Below are 21,956 nucleotides of genomic sequence, written 5' to 3'. Positions count from 1 at the left end.
TTATTTTTTTGTGTTCTAATGTTGTATTTTGGTTTCTTCTGGAATAAATTTACTGCAATTGACCGATTCAGAAACGTATTTTACAGGATTGCTATTTTCAATGACGTTCCTGATTAGTCACGACATATTTTACGAGTATGCTGTGACGGGGAGTAGCTGTGGCGGTGCAATTTTGTTTGCAACATCGTTTACCAGGGCAGATGTTTCTGAATTGATTCATTTACTTCCTGACGACAAGGCTCTATATATATATAACTGTCATAATGTGTTAAAAGAATTTGTTTAGTGTTGTTTGCAGTTGTAAACACTCATATCAAATATTTTGACTCTTTTGTAATCAGCCAGTTACATTACTTAAAAGCACTGACCCACGCTTGTGTTTAATTTATAATGAAAATGAAAAATATATATCATATTGAAAAATTATAAACTAAATGTGTATAGCCCAGTAACCAGAAGAAAGTGTGAAACGCGCGAACAATATTGACATGGGCGGTAACTTAATGTACTTATCAACAGAAACGTTTCATTATCATTATGTAAATTTATAATTATGAGCGGATGATAGTCCAAACAAAGTCATCAAAAAGAATATACCGATATAATCTAGGAGTTAAAAGGATATACCACATATATTATGGTCATTTGGAGATACAGTTATTTTAAATAATTGTATAATTGTGGAAACTGACCGCTGTCGTTCCTTCCCTTCCAGTTGTTGTGTTCCCTTCTATTTTATACATGTACTATGGATTATCTTTTAATTAGATTTGCGTTGCTGTTTCTAATGATGCATGTCTTCATAGCACCAGCAGGTAATCATTTTTACATGTAGTAACTCAAGTATTACTTTCAGGCGAAAAAAGTGCGTTGTTACAATAATTCTGTAAACTACGGGTAAATGTAGTCATTCCTTTAAATTTCTATACCGTGCACAACAACATGCGAAATTAGTTAGAAAATAAAAACCAGTCATTTGATTTTAAAACGATTTCGTCCAAAATTCACAATCTTCCGCCAATTTGTTTTACGCCGCTCAATATACATTTTAATGGAATTGAATGACATTTGCAAACCATGTGTAAGTAGCCTTGTGGGTCACTTGAAATTTCTGATGTCTGTGTGATTTTGACCTCATGAGCTACATATTTCAAACGACTTCCAAACTCGGGTTTGTAAAGAGTAATCAAGGGAACCAAGAATCTAGCCGAAATCAAAAGAATGCAATCCAGGGACAAAGACCAGACACGGAAAACAGATAAACACAACAAAAAACATAAAGTAACTAAATAATACATACAAAGTAACAAAAGTTAATAAGCAACTCGGACTCCAATAAAAACTACGACCATGGACCATGTGCATCGGTAGGATAAGTGTCCTCTGCTTTTCAAGAAACACCCGCCGAATTGTTCGTAAAAAGTCTAGTCTGGGGTATACGAAACAGGAAGGAAAACTATGACACGTTGAACAAATCAGTTTTCATGGTGCAGATGGATACACCGTAGCGATCTACAATTTCATGATGACGACCATAACACTTTTGTAGTGATGAGTTCAATCTTGTAGAACATAACCCCGTTCCAGAAGCCTTATTGTAGAAGAAAAGCGGCATCTACTTTAACACCTTTTTTTTCAGACGGACTTGCTTGTTATGCATGTGCAGTGACAAAACCTGACGATCCTACATGCGAGTCGGGTAACAGTAAACTCATTAGCAGTAAGCTTGAAATGGGGAAATTCGTAAAAAACTGTTCAGAAAATGAGAGCTACTGCATGATAGAAAAAATAACGACGAGATGTAAGTTTTTTTTTATAATGTTGAAACCGTTACAACACGATAATAATATTAAAGATGTTAATATTTAAAGCCAATGTAATAATGTGTTTACCTGATGATATATCATATTTATAGCCAATGTAATAATGTGTTTACCTGATGATATATCATATTTATAGCCAATGTAATAATGTGTTTACTTGATGATATATCATATTTATAGCCAATGTAATAATGTGTTTACTTGATGATATATCATATTTATAGCCAATGTAATAACGAGTTTACTTGATGATATATCATATTTATAAAAAATGTGTAATAACGAGTTTACTTGATGATATATCATATTTATAAAAAATGTATAATAACAAGTTTACTTGATATATAGTTATCTTAATACTGGCTTATATACTATTTACATGTAAAAATGTATTTAATGTTACATTTTACAATTCATAATAACAAGTAATGCCATCATTTTTAACTGATTAATGTATTCCATCTGTTTATTTTTTTTTTTATTTGCTTCACAGATTCATTGGTTAGCTATATAAGAGACTGTAGCAACGGATATTCATTTTCTTACTCACAGATAGACAGACTACGTGGTATAGCACCAAACAATTCGTCCAGATGTGCGTTTTATAATGAACACATAGTTTGTGTGACACTTTGTCTTGGAAACTTCTGTAATGGCCCACAGGAAGTGAGTTTGAGCATGCGTGTTGAATATTCACGGATTATTGTGTTAATGATGTCTATGTTTGTTACTCTTTACACTTGGTTTTCGTATCGTGGATGATTTTTTTGTACGTTGAATATCGAATCTGTGTTGTGCTCAAAACCTACAGTTATAACTGTTGTTAACTGGATTTAGTATCTGCATTAACTTCACGTAATGCTTAGCTTCGTTGTGATACATTTATCTTATGCTGAATTTGGAACACACATTTTTTACATTAATGGCGACAAATTATTTTTCTCGAAAAGGGCTTGAGCCAACACTCCATACATTTTCGTCATTGAAAATATGCTCGCAAGTTGAAGCTATAATGAGGCAAAATATGTCGGACCCTAGTTCAAGCTAAACCCCTTTTCCTAAACAGTTACATCTGTTGCAGATAACAACTGTCAAGTGTTCGGGCTACGTACACACTACATAACACAACTGTCGTAATAAGCTTCATAGTGTTTTGACTATTTCTGTGATGTGTTTTTTAACCAAATATCACAATTTCACCTAAAAAGCACACTACAAACCATGTTGCGCTTTTAGACGATGCATTTTTTTTCACAACACAGACCACAAAAACACAATAGTGTTTCTTTGGGAATTTCCGACTAAAATTTAGGGCAAAAATGTCGAAAATCTTCTTTAACAACTCCTGGTGCTAATTTTTGTATTTTACCCCATGATTTTTTCCTGCTGCAGGTTTCAGAAACATTTTTTGTTCAAATTTATACAAAGCCACTTAGTAACCCTCCTCGAAAATCAAATGGTTGCTGGCTTATCGTATCAAATCAATGCCAGGTTTTACACAATAAGTTTGTTCAACAAGAGCACATACAATCTCGCGTAAACAAGCGATATGTCATGTACTAAACTGAGTATATTTCACTGTCTTGTAGAAATATCACCCGTATCATTTTTTCAGGATCACTTATAGTTGATAAAAACTTCCACATCGCGTTTACCACATATGAGTCATGTGTTGAGCAAATGTCATCATGCTTTTAATAAGAGTATCACGACGCTTTAACAATTAAGTATCGTCGGTGATGCTTGTCAAAAGCATCGTGATACTTATCAAAACTATCACGATGGAAATGTTATCATGATAGGAAATGCATCGTTATTTTTACCTTAAGGAAGGGTCAATCCAAATAGTACGTGGGGTGAGATAACCTTCCGTGCACCCCCTACTCATCAACTAAAATATGATTTTCAGGTACCGTTATACCTCCCATTTACGAATCTTTTTGTCGCCAAAAAACTGACGCATTTTTGTATTTTCTTACAGTAACTACTTTTTAAACCTTTATCTTCACGCACAAATAATTTTTTTTACGTTTTTTCATTCTTGGAACTTTTTCTTTCTACAAAAGGAAGTAAACTGGCCTATATATGTATCATCATGTAACCCAATATCCCAGCATTATAATGGTACTAAAAAACAGCGGTAACGCTTAGGGTTTTGGGGGAAATGAAAAAAAAATGTACACTTACCCCACCGACTTGTAGAGTCGAATTTCGAATTTATGTGACTTCTGTAAATTCTGACTACCAAAATCGCCAAATTAATCAAAAGAACCCAAGAAGTATTAATTGTGAATATACTAAACAGAAAATATCAAATAAGCAATTCTTTACTGAAACATTCATACTCTAGGGGTTTTGATATAGAAAAATATGTCAATTTAAGCGAATTTTCGGTGGGGCAGGTGTACATTTTTTTTCCATTTTATCCCCAAACCATTAGTGTTACCGCAACCTCTTTGATACCGTTGTAAAGCTGAGACGTTGGGCTACATGATGATACCTGAATTTGTTTAGTGTGTTTACGCATGCATGCTTTACCAGCAAGTCTCAGACGCTCGAACAATTCAGTCACAAAAATCGTGGCTTTTTGAACCAGTGGAGTACAAATAAAGGCTTATACTGATAAAGAATCAGAGAATATTTCTTAGCGACAAACTGAATCGGTGATGGGAGGTATAAAGGTACCTCAAATCACAATGAAGTTGATGATTGGGGGTGCACGGTGGACCCTCCAATCCCATGGACTATAACCATAACCTGGATGTTCTTTACATACTTAACATAATAGATACAGTACTGTTTAATGCATTTTTAAAATGTTTGAACTACATGTATTATCATGTGAATGGTGAATAGAGCATCATTTACACACATTTAGTTATAAAAATATCTACCCCAATCCTGTTATCCTTCTCTAAACTCATAATTTTCAGTCTCATAATTTACCCCTCGCCCCCCCCCATTTTTTCACCTAGGGAAAGGACGTGTTGAAGCTTATCTAAAAAAAATACATGGCATTACCACCTCATTATACAGTGTACATGTCAAAGCTGTTCATTTTTTCTGTACTAATTAACATTAAGAGGTAACCTTGAATACTGAGAGTGACAGAGTAAAAGCCTAGAAAAGCAAGTATACCCTTTGTACAGGACATTCGGAAGAGGCTTCAAAGTCGTGTATATAATGTACACCGTAAGCCTGTCCTTACCGTGTGTATAATACAGGAATATGTCTGACACTTCTGGATCAGGTAACCGAATGCCCTCACTTTATTTTTATTCACATGTATCAAATAGAGTGTCTTGTTAATCATTAAACACATTTTCATTATTCTCTATTTGCTGTTGTAACGTAAGTCTCAGGTTAAGCGATTACAAGGTCTCCCTAAAAATGTGAAGAAGTACTCGGCTTACGGAGCAATACTCATAAAGATGACAAATATACAAACGTACTTTCTCGGTAGAGTATTTGTTTTTCGATAATATTGATGGTGTTGCTGATTAACTGATTTCACCTGCCATGGAATTAATCGTAAAGGATGCATGACAGTTAATCAGCTGCAACTGTACATTCTGATTCAAGCTAATAACTACTTGTACATGATCAGTCTGATTAACGATAAACTATGTTTAGCTTTTGAAACATACAGTCAAGTGTAATACATATATGGTAAACAGTCTGATATGTTTTCAACAACATCTCGACTCGTACACTTCCTCGAATGGGTAAATATGGATGTCATCGGTTTCCGGGTTGTGTTGGAATGTGATACAACAAAAACAAACATGATTTTTTTCATACACTGTGTAACAGCGTTATTTTACATGTACTTTTTAGGCTACATGTTTCTTGGTCAAGTATAAACATCAAAGTCACTGTACATCTTTATTCATGCACTTAATAACAAATACATTACATGTATCACTACTCACAATACACGAGACATCATGCATTGTGTGAATTAACTTTTGCAGTTTCATGAAAATTGTAAAATTTTACTCTTTTAACTACGTAAATAGCAAAAAGTCAACCGCATCAATGTTATTTTATAGTCAGTTTCCTTTCGTTTCGCTCCTTCACATACATGTACATGTACAATATATATTACAATGTACATGCAACATATATAATATTAGCACCAATGTTTGTTCGGACCAGGCCTGTTTCCGAAATTAACGTCATGGTGACTGGAGGTAGATGCATCGGAATGTATCCCTCTTGAAAATTAGTCTCTCAAGCATGTCAAAAACCCCTGCTTGCAAAAACTTTAAAAAAAATAAAAATTAATTATGTTTCTTTTATTTATGCTGTTTGTTGTTCGAGGTAACGAACAAAATGAGTTTACACGAATACTCAATTATACTAATTACAGGTAGAAGAAATATTTGTCGTTTCAAAGGTCGATCGAAGGCACACTCCAGCTGTGAGAAATTTCTCATCGCTCATTAAAAAACAATAAACTGATTTCTATCAGAGTTTGGTAAAGTTTTTGTCTCTTAGACACATTACTTGCTTTCAATAGAAAATAAATCCACCAAAGGGAAATAACTCTTGGGAATACTCACCATGTTTTTTTCCTGAGTTTAATGCTTGCTCCATCTACCAGAACGTATTTATCTAAGAAACAGTCGTTTTCGAAGTTACTGTTATTATTGCCCGGTAATAAAACTACAAAGTTAAATAAATTAATCATCATTAAAAATCAAAACAAAACAAAATTACAAACTTCACCCTTTTTCGTGTACATGTACGTACTTCTTAAAGCTTTAATACACTCCACAAGCACATTAAAGATTTGGTCCAGTGATAAGAAATGTTTTAACTCGTTGAACCTTTGAAAGATCGAACAAGATATCATCTGCATGTAGGTGGTTAATAGATTCGGAATTAGATGTTAATAATGGGTAAAGACTAAATGAATACGATTTTGGTTTTCATTTTGTATCATTACACGTTACATTCAATGTATTTTTTTTTTTACATTCAGTTGATATCAATCGATCAATCTTTCATTAACAATCTACTATCCAGACATTCATATGGGCGTCCGATAGAAACGTAAATGATCAAAATCATGCTGTCAGAAGTGACGCATATCGGAAATGACGTGAACAGTTAGGAATTAGGTGATTATCGCACTCACAACTTTTGTTATAGTTAGAACAGTACCATGACTTTCTCACATGCGACAATAGTGAAGCTTTAAAAAAAAATCATCCCATTAAAACAATGACGGAGCTATAAACTGACTTTTTCCAGTTATTTTTTTTCATTTTCCTGACCAAGATGTGAGCCAAGTCAAAGCGCATGAACGTTTACTTTTTCCTATTTTAAGCACACGATGTTTGGGTTCAAAGTTCCCCTTTTTCACAAGGTGCTTCACCAAATTTTAATGAAGTCAATTGTTGTTTGAGTATAAAAATCCCCGTCTCCACTGGCAAAGCCTAAAATCATATTTATTCACAATCGTCACAATAAATACGCTGACTCACCATCTTTTTCTGGAACGCAGTGACCTAAATTTGGTAGGTCTTTTTTCGAATTTCCGGGTTTTTCCACGTGACAAATATACCCAGTTGGGCATAACAATGGATCTTCATCTTTGTGTTTGGTTGTACTACATGGTTCTACTGTAGTGAACAAATATAGTTTCTATAATATGCAGATTGGGTATGCAGAAGCTTATTCGGTCAAAGTGAAAAAAATAGCATCAGGAAAACCAAAAGATAACATATCGTACAATGCAAAAGAACAAATATTTAAGTCAATTATGTACACATAGTTAAACGAACATTAACGGCACTAGGTCATTGGTCAACTCATGATCAGGTGCTACGGATAGGTGAAAAGTTTAAAGAAACAGAAAGGGTCTAAGGTCAAATTTTGCGTCCTACACTTTTTCGTTTAGACTTTCTTTTGGCATTCTTCTTTCACTTTACACTAATTCAAAAGACGACTCTGTCCCTAGCAATCAGCATTACTTGTATAATATTTGAATTCAATAAACACAAGTATGACAAATATTATACGTAGCTGCTTGTAAATGTATGTAGTTTTACACGAAAATATGGATGGATATTTATACAATGATTGCTTTTCAATAATTATTGTACGATTTTGCGTTGTGTTGACCACTCGTGATTGGATAAAACCATTTGTCCAAATAACCGAAGCAGCAATATACAAATGAAGAAAAATCCATCTAACATTGATGATAATATTAGAATGAACGAGATGCAAATGACCATATAAGGAAAATCCATCCACCAATGATAACAATAGTTACAGATTGACGTTGAAACTAATATAGTTCTATATATGAAACGGCGCACGCTAAGTGTGCACTTTTAAATACCATTCTGTGTAAGAATCAGGCAATGGGTGGCACATCATAATTCTCAATTTGTCATTTTTGCCTCAAATGTACTCAATACATCTAGAAAACAACTGAAAAGCTATTTAAATTTATCCTGAAGCATCTATAACATAGATATTTTTTGACTGCTTATATAAGGGAAAAAGTGCAGGAACATTTTCCCGCCATTCTTCCATACTCCATTTTAACTAAATTTGACCTATCAATATCTCAAAAAGGCAAATTTTGCAAACACTTAGATGGTTATTTCTGGTGGTATAAGGTATATTTAATTGGTTAATGCAATAAAATCTCTGCGTTTTTTTTTCTTCATGTGCCACACCTTATATACATTTTGCCCGATTCTTAAACGGAGAAGTACTTAAACAATTTGACCTAGACAGTTCGATCACGCCACCGACTAGTGTGTGCATTTGACCTGGACGCCAAGAATAAAATAGATTTTACCTAGTAACCACTGAAAAATTTCCAAAAATATTTCAAAGAAATATAGTTTGATGCAAAGATTAATTTATTTCCCCACAATCGATCAGCAAAATCGTACAAATATGTTATAAGCTTCCGTAACCGTCTATAATTATTTAGACAGTCAGAAGACATGTTGGAGGGGTTCGGCTAACGCGCCAACCAACAACAGAATCTACGGACTGTCCAAATAATCAAAGACAGTTACCTGGGAGCTTATAACTACATGTATTTTGTTCTGTACTTACATTCTACTGCAAAATTTGGTTCTTTTAAAAGCCATGATATACCTGAAAAACATAAAATGAGTACTTAACGTGCTTCACGAATGGTGTTGTTTGTTGTTTCAAAATTTATCTATCAATGTAATGAATATGAGAACAGTACCAAGTGTATTCCGTTCACATTCGCAGAAGAATATTCAATATGATACTTCAAGGTTTTGACTTTTCTTTCCTGCTCTATAATAAACCCCAGCTCTTTATGTAAATTAGTACAGTAAACCAGAAAACAAGTACTGTTTAAAAATAAATGGGCGACGCATTTTCTTGCTTTTGATGTATATTATTAAAATATAATTATAACAAATCCGATTTACATTTTATATGGTGAATTGTGTACGAGTGATCAATATGCTATGTTTCGTATTTCAATTGATAATTTAATTGGTTCAACAAATAAACCAACACATATGAAAGTCAAAAACTGTTAAAGGTTCAAAATATCCCGACACTGGAGCCTTATGACCAATGAAATGGGATGTCGTAATATCCAGCGATTACGTTACCACAGTTAAGCATCATGGGTGTCACGTGATGTCAAAGCAAACTCAATACCTTTTACGTCGGAATTAATGCACCTCTGTGTTTTTTCAGGGCTGAATAAAGGTATTGGGAAAGGATGTATATTTTTACAATAACACGGATGTCATGCAGAGAATGTTTAATTCTATAGTGATGGTTGGTTTGAAAAGGCTTGGTATTCAAAAATATAAGACAACTACTGAAATATTTCAAACCTCATGCTTTTGATTTTGATTTTGGTTCATGTTTTTCATCCGGGACCTTTTGTGCCTTCGTTATTTCTTTTCTGATCTTCATTTTCCACCTTTAATGCTTCCTTTGTCTCGCCGAAGTAATTTAAGTACTTTTCATGGTGTCATTAAATGAATTGTTAGCTCCTGGACATTAACATCGAAGGACAGCAAAACTAAGAAAAATCATACTTGTTCTAAATCACATTTGGAACTTACCATTATGACGCTTTTTCTTTGGCTCGCGAACCCAATCTATATCTACAAGGACAAGTATATAAAACATATTGATCAGCAAGTAGTCAGGTGAAAAATTTATATTATTCTCATGTAAATCTTTCTTACCACGTAATACATGTTTATAAACAAACAAACTTAAAAGAAACCAAGAAACTAAAAAAGCAATTTTGGAAATTGATTCAACATCACCAAGATAACATTTTTTTGGTGTTCGTTTTGAATCGATATAAATGTTAAAATGTAGCAATTACAACTTGATAAATGTGTTCAAAGAATGTACTACTCGGATTACGTCGTAATCTTTTTTTTCGGGTATTAATGTACTTGGGTAAAACATGCATAGAGCTAACGGACACATTGGTTTATAAGGTATATATAATTACGTGTAAGTTTTTTTGTAAGAATCGGGCCAAATGGGAAAAAAAATCAGAAACATGCATGTCAAAACCCCACAGATCTGACAATATAGTCAAATTAAATTTTCAAAATGGTGTTTTTTTTTAATACCATTTTTCACTCACTGCCTGATTTTCACTGAGACTTACACTTAAGATACTTAAAACATATTTTGAGCACTCACAGGTTGGCCCGACCGAATAACCAAAACACGTGAATACACAACCATTATCACAACAATGACTTTCTGCATTCCCACAAGCCTCGTCTGATAAACATGGTGTCGCCATGCAAGCAGACGACGAAATCACTTCCGGTACTGGTGGGCATTTTTCTGTTTGTTGAAGATTTGTAGCTGGTATCGAATCAGAAAAGTAATCCACAGTGTCATAATTCTAAAAGGGAATAACGAATGCAATTTTTACGTTAAAAAAAACTCACAAAGTTTACTTTATCTATACACATGTAATCAAAAAATAATTCTCGAAAATACATAAATGTATTGACCATCATCACTGGGGCTTGCTCCCACGATCAAATATGCAGCCCAGCTATTATATAAACACGAAAACTATGATCTCAGATAAGGGGGTACGTCGCCTCAACTCATTTTTTTCTCAAATAAAATCAAATATATACTTTTCTATTTACAGCTCTACAATCATTTGACTAAATTTAATGATGAATCTAATAAATAAACACAAGTCTCATCACTAAATATTTTTTGTCGGAATTGAGACGGGAATATCTGGATTCTGCATTTCGAATTCTATTTACGACCGTTTTCATAGGAAGTCAGTGTTTAATTCAGACAGATTGTAACTATCATATTAAGTTAGTTTGAATGAAACGCAAATATTTTGAAGCCATTAACATTATAACGTAGTCTTATATCAAAGCTAGCATTTAGTCTAATTACAAATACCAATCTTTTTATGTTATTTAAATTTCATCCTGCAAAATGTTTGTTTGCAATATGTGGAAATCATTCATCAAAATTAATGAGATCAACAAAGAAAAAACCAGAAAATAATTTTGAACATTGCAGATAATTAATCTTTCATCACTTAGACGGTTTCTAATATCTTTCATCACGTTGCTTAAACAACCATTGAGATGCGGGGGTAGGATCGAAACAACCTAGCCATAACATCGATCGTCCTTTATTATTAAAAGAATTCATATCATGCTTTTAATGTTTATATAGTTGTCTGGGGCAGAGTTCATTTATGAAGCATTAATGCTTGGAATTTAGAGATAAGTTGATGTTAATCATTTGTATCCCCGCTTTATTCTTTTCTCTTGATCTTCAAACTATATTTATGTGGTAGGTAATGAAGTACCTGGGTTTATTTCCTATGTCACGATGACTTCATATACAGTACAGTGAAACCGACTCCAAACGTTCTGAATTCTCTTAGATTTCTGATTTTTGTAGTTATTTATATTTATTTAAAGGTTATTTGAACAACATTGCTATTAGAGAGATGAATGTACTAGTGGGGTAGAATCAACAATAATTATTACCACCGAGAACCATATTCACTGAAGCTTAATCAATAAAACCTACTAATAATATATATTTTTTTATTCGTAGCAATATTAGAAGCCTTCATAAATTAATCGTCAAAATGTATTTATTGTTTATTGTTTATTAGAAAAAAAAAAAAACTCAGCCGCAGAATACTGCGTAACAGGAGTATGTAAATGTATATATAAATATAAAGTACATACATATAAACACAAATTATCACACATAAAGTTATCAAGACAATATTTTCACAATATTATTGCATACAAATAGCATATCTAATTAAACATCTTTTGCAGTTTTTGCATGAATATCGACACATTTATGAATACCTTTATATTGCAAAATTTTATCATGCCATACATTTTTTCTCTACTTGGATACCTCGTATAATATGATGGTATAAACTTTCTTCTTAAGTCTAAAACTACATTATTATTACACTCACAAAAATAATGATATTCGTCCCCAAGACCAGTTCCACAAATTCTACATTTTCTATCTTCCCTTGGGATATTCCTCCACCTCCCCGTTTCGAGGGGAAACTTTATATTACATACCCTTAATCTACAAAAATTTATCCGGTAATTCAACTTTAATTTTAAAAGATAAGGCTCCAATTGAAATTCATGTTTAAAATTATAATAATATTCACCTCTAGACGAGTTGTTCATATCAGTAAACCATTTTTGAATAAACTGGTCAAGACGCTGCTTAACGTTAATTTTCATAAGATTACCATCAACATTCTCTAGGATATTCCATATTTCACTGAGTCCACAGTTATCAAATATAGATTTTAAATAGTTAATCCACTTAAAATCATATTCACCATGTTCACACATGTAGAATAATAATTTGTATAATTTGCCAGACAGTTTATTTTCACTAGAAGCTAATTTATGCCAAAATCCAACCATTTTCAGTTTGATCTGCAGTTTAAGTGGAAATCTCCCAAGTTCCCCATAAACCATAAAGTTTGGTGTAGATGGACAAAATTTCCATTGTAATTAAGTAAAAGACCCAAGTAAACATAGGAGTCTTTTATTTCTATATTTTGATTAAATAATTTAAAAAAAAACATGTTGTTGTGATTTCCTTTTAGAGAAGATAACAACCTTTGTTTTTGCTACATTTACACTCAATTTCCAATCAGTACAATATTTTTCAAAGACAGAAAGTGCCTTTTGTAACTCTGGTGCCGACTCCGCAAAAATAACAGTATCGTCGGCGTACAAAAGAATAAACAACTTTATATACATATTAAGGTTGTCCATAACCTTTTCACTCAACATTTTTAAACCATCCACAGAGTTTTCAGACAAATATTCTTCCAAGTCATTAAGGTATAAGACAAAGAGAAAGGGAGATAACTTTTCTCCCTGCCTTACACCAATTTCACAAGGAAAGAATTCAGTTATTAATTCCCCACTCTTAACACAAGACTTAACATCAGTGTACATATTCAATATGACATTAAACATTTTCCCTCCAATATTATTTTTTTCAATTTTTCGCCAAAGTCCCACCCTCCACACAGTGTCAAATGCCTTTCTAAAATCTACGAAGGCACAAAATAATTTTTTACCCGAATTCAAATATAATGAAATTAAAGCATGCATGACGAACATACTATCCTGAACAGAATAACCCTTTCGAAATACACCCTGGGCATCAATAATAATCCCAATCTCATCTGACAATTTATTAAGTCTCGAATTAAGAATAGAGGTAAACACTTTTCCCAGATTTGACGTAAGACAAATTGCACGGTAATTATCTATATTGCTTGGGTCTCCCTTGTTTTTGTATAATGGTTTAATTATCCCTGTTAACCAAGAGTTTGGAATAATCCCCGCATTACGAACATGTCCAGCGCCCATCCTTAATCGATATTTTCTACAGCCGGCTCTTCTTACATAATTTCTGAGAGGTTTAAGCTGGTCTTCTCTAAAGAATGAGTATTTTTTTATATATGGGAACAAAATCTAATATTGAGAAGGGATTTTCTTTACTTATTGTGTATAGTGTGAGCTACATATCACCGAACCAGTAAAGGTAGACCCCGGATGTAGGACATCTTTGGCTGTTTTCTTGCAGAGTGGTGTTTCTTTTCTTTGTATATACAGCAGCGAAACAACCAGTAATTGTATATGAACTGTTTCAGATTGTCTGTTCGATCATACAAAGAGGTGGCCTGGGACTATAAATTGCACCTTCCTAAGACTTATTTTTCTCGATTTATGATAACTTTCGACATTAAAGGATCCTATGTCGGTTATGTTCTTAGGCAATCTAATTAAAAGCCGATCTCGTATTGCTTCCGGTTTATAAAAAAAATCTGTTATGTCACGTACAGGTTAAAGTTACCTCGTATTAAAATTTGGAAGAAATGAAAATTTGTATAGTTGAAGTTTAATTTCCCTCGTAGACTGCATCAATTCCTCCATTTAATTTGATTCTTTGGCTTTTTACGGTACTGTTAACTACTAGGAGAACAAATTACTGAATTATTGTATATTCCAGTATATGTATATATCGGCTAGTCTTGTACAAATGTAATTGACGTCAAGCCACGTGACGCGAGGCAAAAAGGACAGATCGATGTGGGTTATTCAAGCAATGTTTGTGAAGATTCATTCGACATTCCCTGAGTTTCAGGAAATCTAAATTCGAGGAATTTGTGTTGACTTTGTTAATAACAGTAATCAAAGCGTAAAGACACAGTATATATCAGAAATCCTGCTCATTATTGCTAATCACTAAAGTCCTAATGCAATGCCAAGTTTGAGTGCAACACGAGTAGTATTTCAAAGAAAGATTCTTAGACACAATAATAAACCACCAATATTAGAAACTGGAATAAGATATGCTACAAGCATGATATAATAGAATATTAACTAATTAGTACGAAAGATCGTAATTAAATAGATTGAACATCTGCATTTAATAAGTAGCGGAAGACGGATGTGATCATCATCATCATGATTATAGTTAGCCATCACTGGTCAATCGGAAGCGTACAAAACAAAACCTGGTTTCATAAAGTATCTCATATTGAGACTCTTCAAATATTTCCTCAACTCAAGTTTCGACCAATCAAATCTCTTGGAATTAAAGATTTGGGGAAAAAATTAAGGATTTTAGGAAATTCTCAGCTTCATATTTTTTTAATTGTATTAACTGTGCAGGTCACTGCTTTTAACAGGGAGTGCAAGGATTTGGCTTCCCCTCCTCTTTATTGGAAAAAATTGTCATTTTCTTGCGTAAAATTAACAAAAAATGGTTTATGATTGTCATAAATCGATATGGGCTAGAATGGTAAGAATTCAATTTGACATAGAATCTTCAGATATAACTACACGTAGACATCTTTACCTAATTCTCTCCAGACAGTCAAACAAATATAAAACATATTTTTTTTTATATCTACAAAGAACGAAAAAATATATGTAATCAAAATATCCGAACATCAACTGCTCAACGCTAAAAATGCGAAGACTGCTCACATATCACTATAGGTTAGAATCGTCAGTGGATCGTAATTTATTGTCGTTCCGAAAAGAACTGTCATATATATTCCTTCTGGGTAAAAATGTGTTTACTCGCAAGAAATCTTTCAAGGCCCTTACACTGTTCTACACGTATTAGCCGGACAATGCAAGAACCGTCTTTCTGTCGACTTATGATAAGTTTTAAGAGAGGTCAGAAGTAATCTCCATGGTAGATAGAAGTAATCTCCACGGTAGATAGAAGTAATCTCCATGGTAGATAGCGAGAGCAAGAAATAAATTGGAGTTACATTTACATGTACTTCACCTCACAGGGGCACAATTCAATTATTTCGGGAGCTAGGAGCAGTATAACCTATAAACCTCGTTCTATTGCAACGATTGCAACTCCGGGCGTTAATAGATTCCTTGAAAGTAACAATTTCGACACATCACATTCCATTAGATGTAAAATCATTTATTTATTACGATGTGCTACCACCTAACCACACAAACATCTGTTAAATTCGTCACACGTACATGTACATGTAAGTGCTATCAATCAACTTCTAGAATTCGCTTGTATTCTCATTTAAAATGAATTAAAGGAGACGCCTATGGTGTGGAGATAATATAACAAATTAAAGATGTTTCGTCTTCATGTATATTGTACATGTACAAGTATGATATATATTCTTTAAATATTGTATCATGTATGATATTTTAGTAATATCACTGTATCATGTACTGTAACACGTGATAAAATAAGTTATTAGTACATCCGGTTTCGGTATACCAGCCAATGTTGTTTAGTCTGGCAATATTCGGAAGCTCATTTTTAACGGTTTCTTGCATCAAATCTTGGCAAGTAGAAGAAATCTTCAGAGAGGAGCAATTATAAAATGTTTTGTTAACGGAAAAGCTTTAAATGACATTTGTATGATTAATCTGTTTAAACGTTAAGCATCTCCTTGGCATCTTAACTTCGATTTTACCTCATCTCAGAGAAACATAAACTCAAACGATACTAAAGTCACTTTCTTAAGTTATGTAAAAATAAATAATCAGTTCGGATTCAACGTGGGTTTTTGATAGGCATTTAATTAATTTAAAACTTTGATATCCTCGTCATTCATGGTCTAAATTTAACTCATAATTATAATCAAACACTTTAGCCTTCTTAAATGTAGAACATGCACGTACGTCTCTGTCTCGACAACATAAATAACTTCTGCTATATTTCGATATGTTTTTCTTTTTTTTTTTATTTATATATTAGTTACTTCCAGTTAGCTGTTCCCGGTTTCTGTATGTTATTGATTTAAATTATATCCGTCTGGACAGCAAATGCCCTTGTCCTAACGTTACAATTATTGAATACAAAAGTGATGCTTAATCACAAAAATACCAAGTAATCAAGTATTGGACATGACTTTATCCAAATGCGCCGATTAATTATAAATTGTACTTATACTACAACCGTTCTATATGAGCAGTCAAAATATATTGACCGTAAATTCAAAGGTGATATTCGGTCACTAATATCAATTGTTACAATGCTTTGAAGTTAACAGTACGTCATACGTTGTTTTTCTTACTTAAAATGCTATTTTCGTATAAAATTTTGTTGCAGTATAGGACAATAACAGTTAAACGACTTAACAAAAACTTTAATATTCGAATTCGGCTCGAACCGGTGAAATGCTCGGCACAGCCTTGAATTTTTCCGCTGTTCTTAGCCTCGTCCGTATTTCAGTTTTTGTCAAGTCAGTGCACTGCTACTGTCTATTGAGTAGAGGACGATCAACGCGCGTGACGTCAATTAAGAAATATTATTTCTTTTCTCATATGACAAATACGGGATTTTTGTGACAAAAATTTCCCTAGGCGTAGCCAAAATAACGGTTGTTCCGTTTAATCTCCCCCGTATGGAAGTTGGATTAAACTTGTATATTTATGCCATCGTATGTGTTAAATGTGTGTATTTTATATAATTAATTTCAATTAGATATAACCTCTCAGCTGTTAAATCATCACGTAAATGAGTGTTTTGTCTCGAGGCGACAGCGAAAGAAAAGAGACAGTGCGCAGGTGCTAAAGGTGGGGTTGTACCGACATACACTGTTTGACGACATGAAGACGTCATATTAGAACAGATGATTTCACACTTCGTTCGGAAAGAGTATTAATTTTGTACCGCCGCATGCATGTACAGATGTAAGACGCTTTTTTCTTTGTAATGAACGTATCATTCAGGTACATGTTATCAAACTTGAGCGTACACTTATTCATGACTTAATTGTAAACACTTTCATTGACAAGCTTGCAGAATTCACTCCCACAATCTAGGTGAAATCAAAAGGAATAGTCCAAAAAAAGTCTGCGCAACAAATAGAATTCAGAGAAAAACTAGAAAGTTGGAAACCACCGCAATGGTCCTGACTTGATTTTGCAGGCAATTGCAGAATTTGTAGGTTTTTACAAAGATGGCGCGCTTCCATGGTGCGATAATTTCAGGTACATGTATTATACTTCATCACAATCGGGGAGCATAAAATTGCTACAAGTTGAAATCGGTAAGATTGGTTGTCAAAAAGTAATCAAGGGAGTCAAGATTCTAGTTACTGTATGTTCTTAGTTGTGTTTGTCTGTTTTGAATCAAGATTCTAGCGGAAATTAAAATAATGTAATCCAAGGACAAAGACCAGACATGGAAAACGGACAAACACAACAAAGAACATAAAGTAACTAAAATAATACATGTCAGTTTTTCATGTTTGTCCTTTGTCCCTGGATTACATTGTTTTGATTTCCGCTAGAATCTTGGTTCCCTTGATTACTCTTTCATAGTTTTCCTCCCCTCTTTCGTCTACCCCAGGCATGATTTTCTATGAGCAGCTCGGCAGGTGTTTCTAGAAAAGCAGAGCAAGCTTACCGCACCGGTGCACCTAGTCCATTCTCATAGTTTTTAGTGGAGTCCGAGTTGCTCATTTACTTTTATTACTTTGTATGTATTATTTTGGTTTTTTTATGTTCTTTGTTGTGTATGTATCTTTTTTCCATGTCTGACTTTTGTCCCAGGATTACATTCTTTTGATTTCCGCTAGGATCTTGGTTCCCTTGATTACTTTTTACAAGTATGAATGAATATGACTGTACACAAGACTGATGTATGCTGTACAATTGTTTATTGCGCATTATCACAATGTACATTTGTTATGTATTAGTGCATTTGTTTGGTTGACTGTACTTACAATGTATGTATGTCTTTTCTTAATCGTATTTGAAATTTAAAACAGGCTCTAATTTCAAGTTACCATGTTCTATTAATTAGCAGTGCAAGGTTTCGGTCATTTGATATTTTTTTTTATTACTTGCTTCGTTTGTTTTTGTTCACCGATTATAACTGTTACAAAAAGTCTATTAAGAATTCAATGAAGCACGAAATTAGGAATGAAAGTAAAAGCAGGTTCATCGTCAAATTTGGAAAATGTGAAAACATTCAAACTTAAACGTGTATTTGCGCTAGCATAATGCTGTGCATGTACATGCATAGTTACGCCTTTCCTTACCTCTTCGTCTGAAAGCCATCGCTCTTTTCCGTCGTCGTAGCCACTATCGATATCGATGTCGATAAATTTTCTCGAGGTCGAACTAATGTGCACCAAAATAAATGAATAAACAATGAGGACAACAAAATTCCACTCCATTTTTCATTTCTAGCTGGTTTCCATCAAATTAATTTATAGCACACTCGCACTTCGACAGACAGCTAAACTTGTTGAAAATAGCATCAACTTATACCTAAGAAGTTTCAGCTTTAAATACATTGATAGATGGGTCATTGCTTATATATTTGTAGGCTTAGCTATGTAGGTAATCATCTTTAACTATAGATTTATACGTTTGATTTATTTGTGTCAATAAACAAACCCGTTAACAAGTTTCATCGATTACCTCCACGTTCCGGACGTGCATATGCACGTGGGTGATATAAGAATGTAATGATTAACTGAAACTATCAAAAAAAGATAAAAGCATTGGTATAATAGAATTATTGCTATCAGAATTTATCTGTTTTTAAGTACCATTTTTCTCTGCAATCAGGTGGAGGTTAAAATATGATGTTAAAACCATAATTTTGCATTGAACTTATTCGATAAGCAGCAGAAACTTGAGGCAGATAGTTAATATTGAGGAATATTTGAATCAGCTGATTCCAGAGAGACACTCAATTTGTATATATAGTGGTTGAATATTTCGAGTAAATCTCGTTCATGAGGTCTTGCTATAATACTTCATTTAATAGTAATGAATTTTGAATTGTTGGGACGGATCTAGGAATAAAAGTTAAAGTGTCATGCAGCAAGTTGCCGATCAGAGCGCCTACTGGCAACACAGTGACTGGCAAACACTTTTGGAGAACATGTATTTATTTATTTTAATAATTTGACCTATTAAATCAAAACAACGTGTGTTATAAATAAATCATAGTTCGATTCATGTACATGTATCTTTCACGTAAATGATTGACTTCGAGATATTCGTGTTTTAGATGGTTTTTTTTTCGCCCTCACATACATGTATAGGGACATACAGATTAATAATAAAATTTTAAATATTTTTACATCAGTCATATAGATTCTAGAAAGCAACTTAACTTTAAAAAAGATTATTTAAGATTATAGTAATCATGCACATTGTACATGTATATGGTGATAAACATATTTTTAAGATGTTCGAAGAATTCAGCAACATCATAAATTCAGGAATGACTCGTTTTTTTAACCACAGTATTTGATCAGGCAATTTATGATTCTTTCAATAGCATATTAAGTATGCATTGTACATGCTTTTAATGCAGAAGCATAGATGCTAAAATTAGTTCATCTGCTTCTTTATTTACGCATGAATTTCAATTTTAACCGCCATCTACATGAACGATAAAGAATATCAAATACACCATACGATCGGGAGAATCTCGCTTATGCAATGCTTCCTACGCACGCAAGAAATTTATCCGATGTACATGCATTTGTGTGAACCAGATATAATCAGCTGTGACACGTGCGCATGATACTCCTGTCCCCATATTGAGCAAACTGAACAGCTGCCGTTACTCGTGAAAATGCATGATTGATTTTTGGGGTTTAACGCCCGAGCTGCAATATTTCAGCTCATGGAAATTAGGAAAAGTGCACAGACCTAAAGATCAACGCTGTTAAGTCTTTAGCAATGAATTAAGGTATAACAAAATTACCGAACTGATAAAATCTATATAGGCAATAGTCAAAAGGAAAGTCCGTATAACAAATGGCAATATAAGAAAATCGGAAATTTGGGAAACACCGAACTAGGAACAGGAATTTCAAATGGTGAGTTTATCCTCCGCTTCAATAACAGTTTATTATCTGCAGTTTATTCACCACATAAAATTGTCAATAGTTAAACATAGTACTTTTACAGAAGATATGAACACTATATAAGTGGAAATAAAAAATAATACTGTAAATTCGGCAATTTTAGCGTGCATTTATCTTCGTGATTCGATTAACCAAGGAAGAAACGCGTGGTTAATTGTAAGATTTTCGCGACTGGCTACTTTGATTTCTGTAAATACAATAAAAAAATCATTATATCCTTAATACGAGCTTCAAAAGAAGTCTTTCTGGGGAAGATGCGTCAAGTTCAAGATGAAATTAATATTCTTATACCGATCTAACCAAATCTTGTGCAATCACAAATTTTGAATAGAAGCCTGCGCGTGTGGATCATACGTCATCAAGGTCAGGTCAAGAAGTGGTTACGGACACATTCAAATCAGTTCAGCATTCCATATATAGTATAGTAAGGAGAAAATACATTGTACATTTTGACATACATATAAACAGCCCTGTAAAATTACATGTAAAATGCCTTGTTGATTGATCACATGCATCCTATTATGAAAGTTACTCGCCAGTCTATTAGTAACTTTTCTCACACACATGTATTCTCATTATGAACCAACAAGTGGTAAAATAAGATCAAAATCGGCTCCGGACTTGGAAAACGCGGAAATGTACTTAATTTTTCAACTTTAACATAAAAAGAAAACAAATGTAAAAAGAAATATATATCTATAAATACATACCTCTGGGGTAGTTTCAGCATAGAATTAAGAAAAACTGCAACAGGGCCGATCCCCCCCCAAAAAACGTACTTTCTCATTTAAATATCAAAATCGTCTCGTTAACGGTTTGTCGTATACTTTTGTACTGAGATGACCACTGTCGTAAAATTTGAAGTGAAGGTCTCAAAATGTCACCGAAAAGACTGTGTTGGTAGTTTTTAATATCTGACTAGCTCTGGTGAATAAATAAAAACCATTCTCAAAATTAAATAATTTTAAGAAATTCAAAAAGGCATTCTCACGATACTACCCGACATGTAAAAGACCACCTTATTATTTTTTTTTGGTCGACTGAATATAGCTGAAATATTGCTACTCGGACGTTAAACTCCAACAAACAAACAAACAAATATTATTTTTTTGGAGGTTTACTGACTTGGAGATCGTTTTAACAAACCGCTGTTTAAAGTTTGAAGCAAGTAAGATAAG

At 33.4% G+C, this 21,956-nt stretch overlaps 2 protein-coding genes across 2 annotated transcripts; one reads left to right on the top strand and one right to left on the bottom strand.

Moving 5' to 3' along the window:
• Nucleotides 1–610: 610 nt before the first annotated feature.
• On the top strand, nucleotides 611–4,010 carry LOC148601150 (uncharacterized). The gene is made up of 3 exons (XM_088555766.1): nucleotides 611–815; nucleotides 1,640–1,801; nucleotides 2,317–4,010. The coding sequence occupies exons 1-3, from the start codon at nucleotides 749–751 to the stop codon at nucleotides 2,583–2,585; spliced, it is 498 nt and encodes a 165-aa protein (XP_088411892.1). The 5' UTR covers nucleotides 611–748; the 3' UTR covers nucleotides 2,586–4,010.
• Nucleotides 4,011–5,694: 1,684 nt separating this feature from the next.
• On the bottom strand, nucleotides 5,695–19,200 carry LOC148601149 (WAP four-disulfide core domain protein 1-like). Its single transcript, XM_088556378.1, has 7 exons — nucleotides 18,928–19,200; nucleotides 10,518–10,728; nucleotides 9,917–9,958; nucleotides 8,913–8,954; nucleotides 7,316–7,453; nucleotides 6,389–6,491; nucleotides 5,695–6,088 (listed from the first exon to the last, which is right to left on the bottom strand). The coding sequence occupies exons 1-7, from the start codon at nucleotides 19,063–19,065 to the stop codon at nucleotides 6,049–6,051; spliced, it is 714 nt and encodes a 237-aa protein (XP_088412504.1). The 5' UTR covers nucleotides 19,066–19,200; the 3' UTR covers nucleotides 5,695–6,048.
• Nucleotides 19,201–21,956: the final 2,756 nt, after the last annotated feature.

This window comes from Perna viridis, chromosome 12, assembly GCF_037379345.1.
Source record: "Perna viridis isolate PV_CMFRI_1.1 ecotype Kerala chromosome 12, ASM3737934v1, whole genome shotgun sequence".
NCBI classification, from domain to species: Eukaryota; Metazoa; Mollusca; class Bivalvia; order Mytilida; family Mytilidae; genus Perna; species Perna viridis.
The sequence above is the reverse complement of the archived record's forward strand: the minus strand, read 5'-3'. Positions and strand labels throughout refer to the sequence as shown.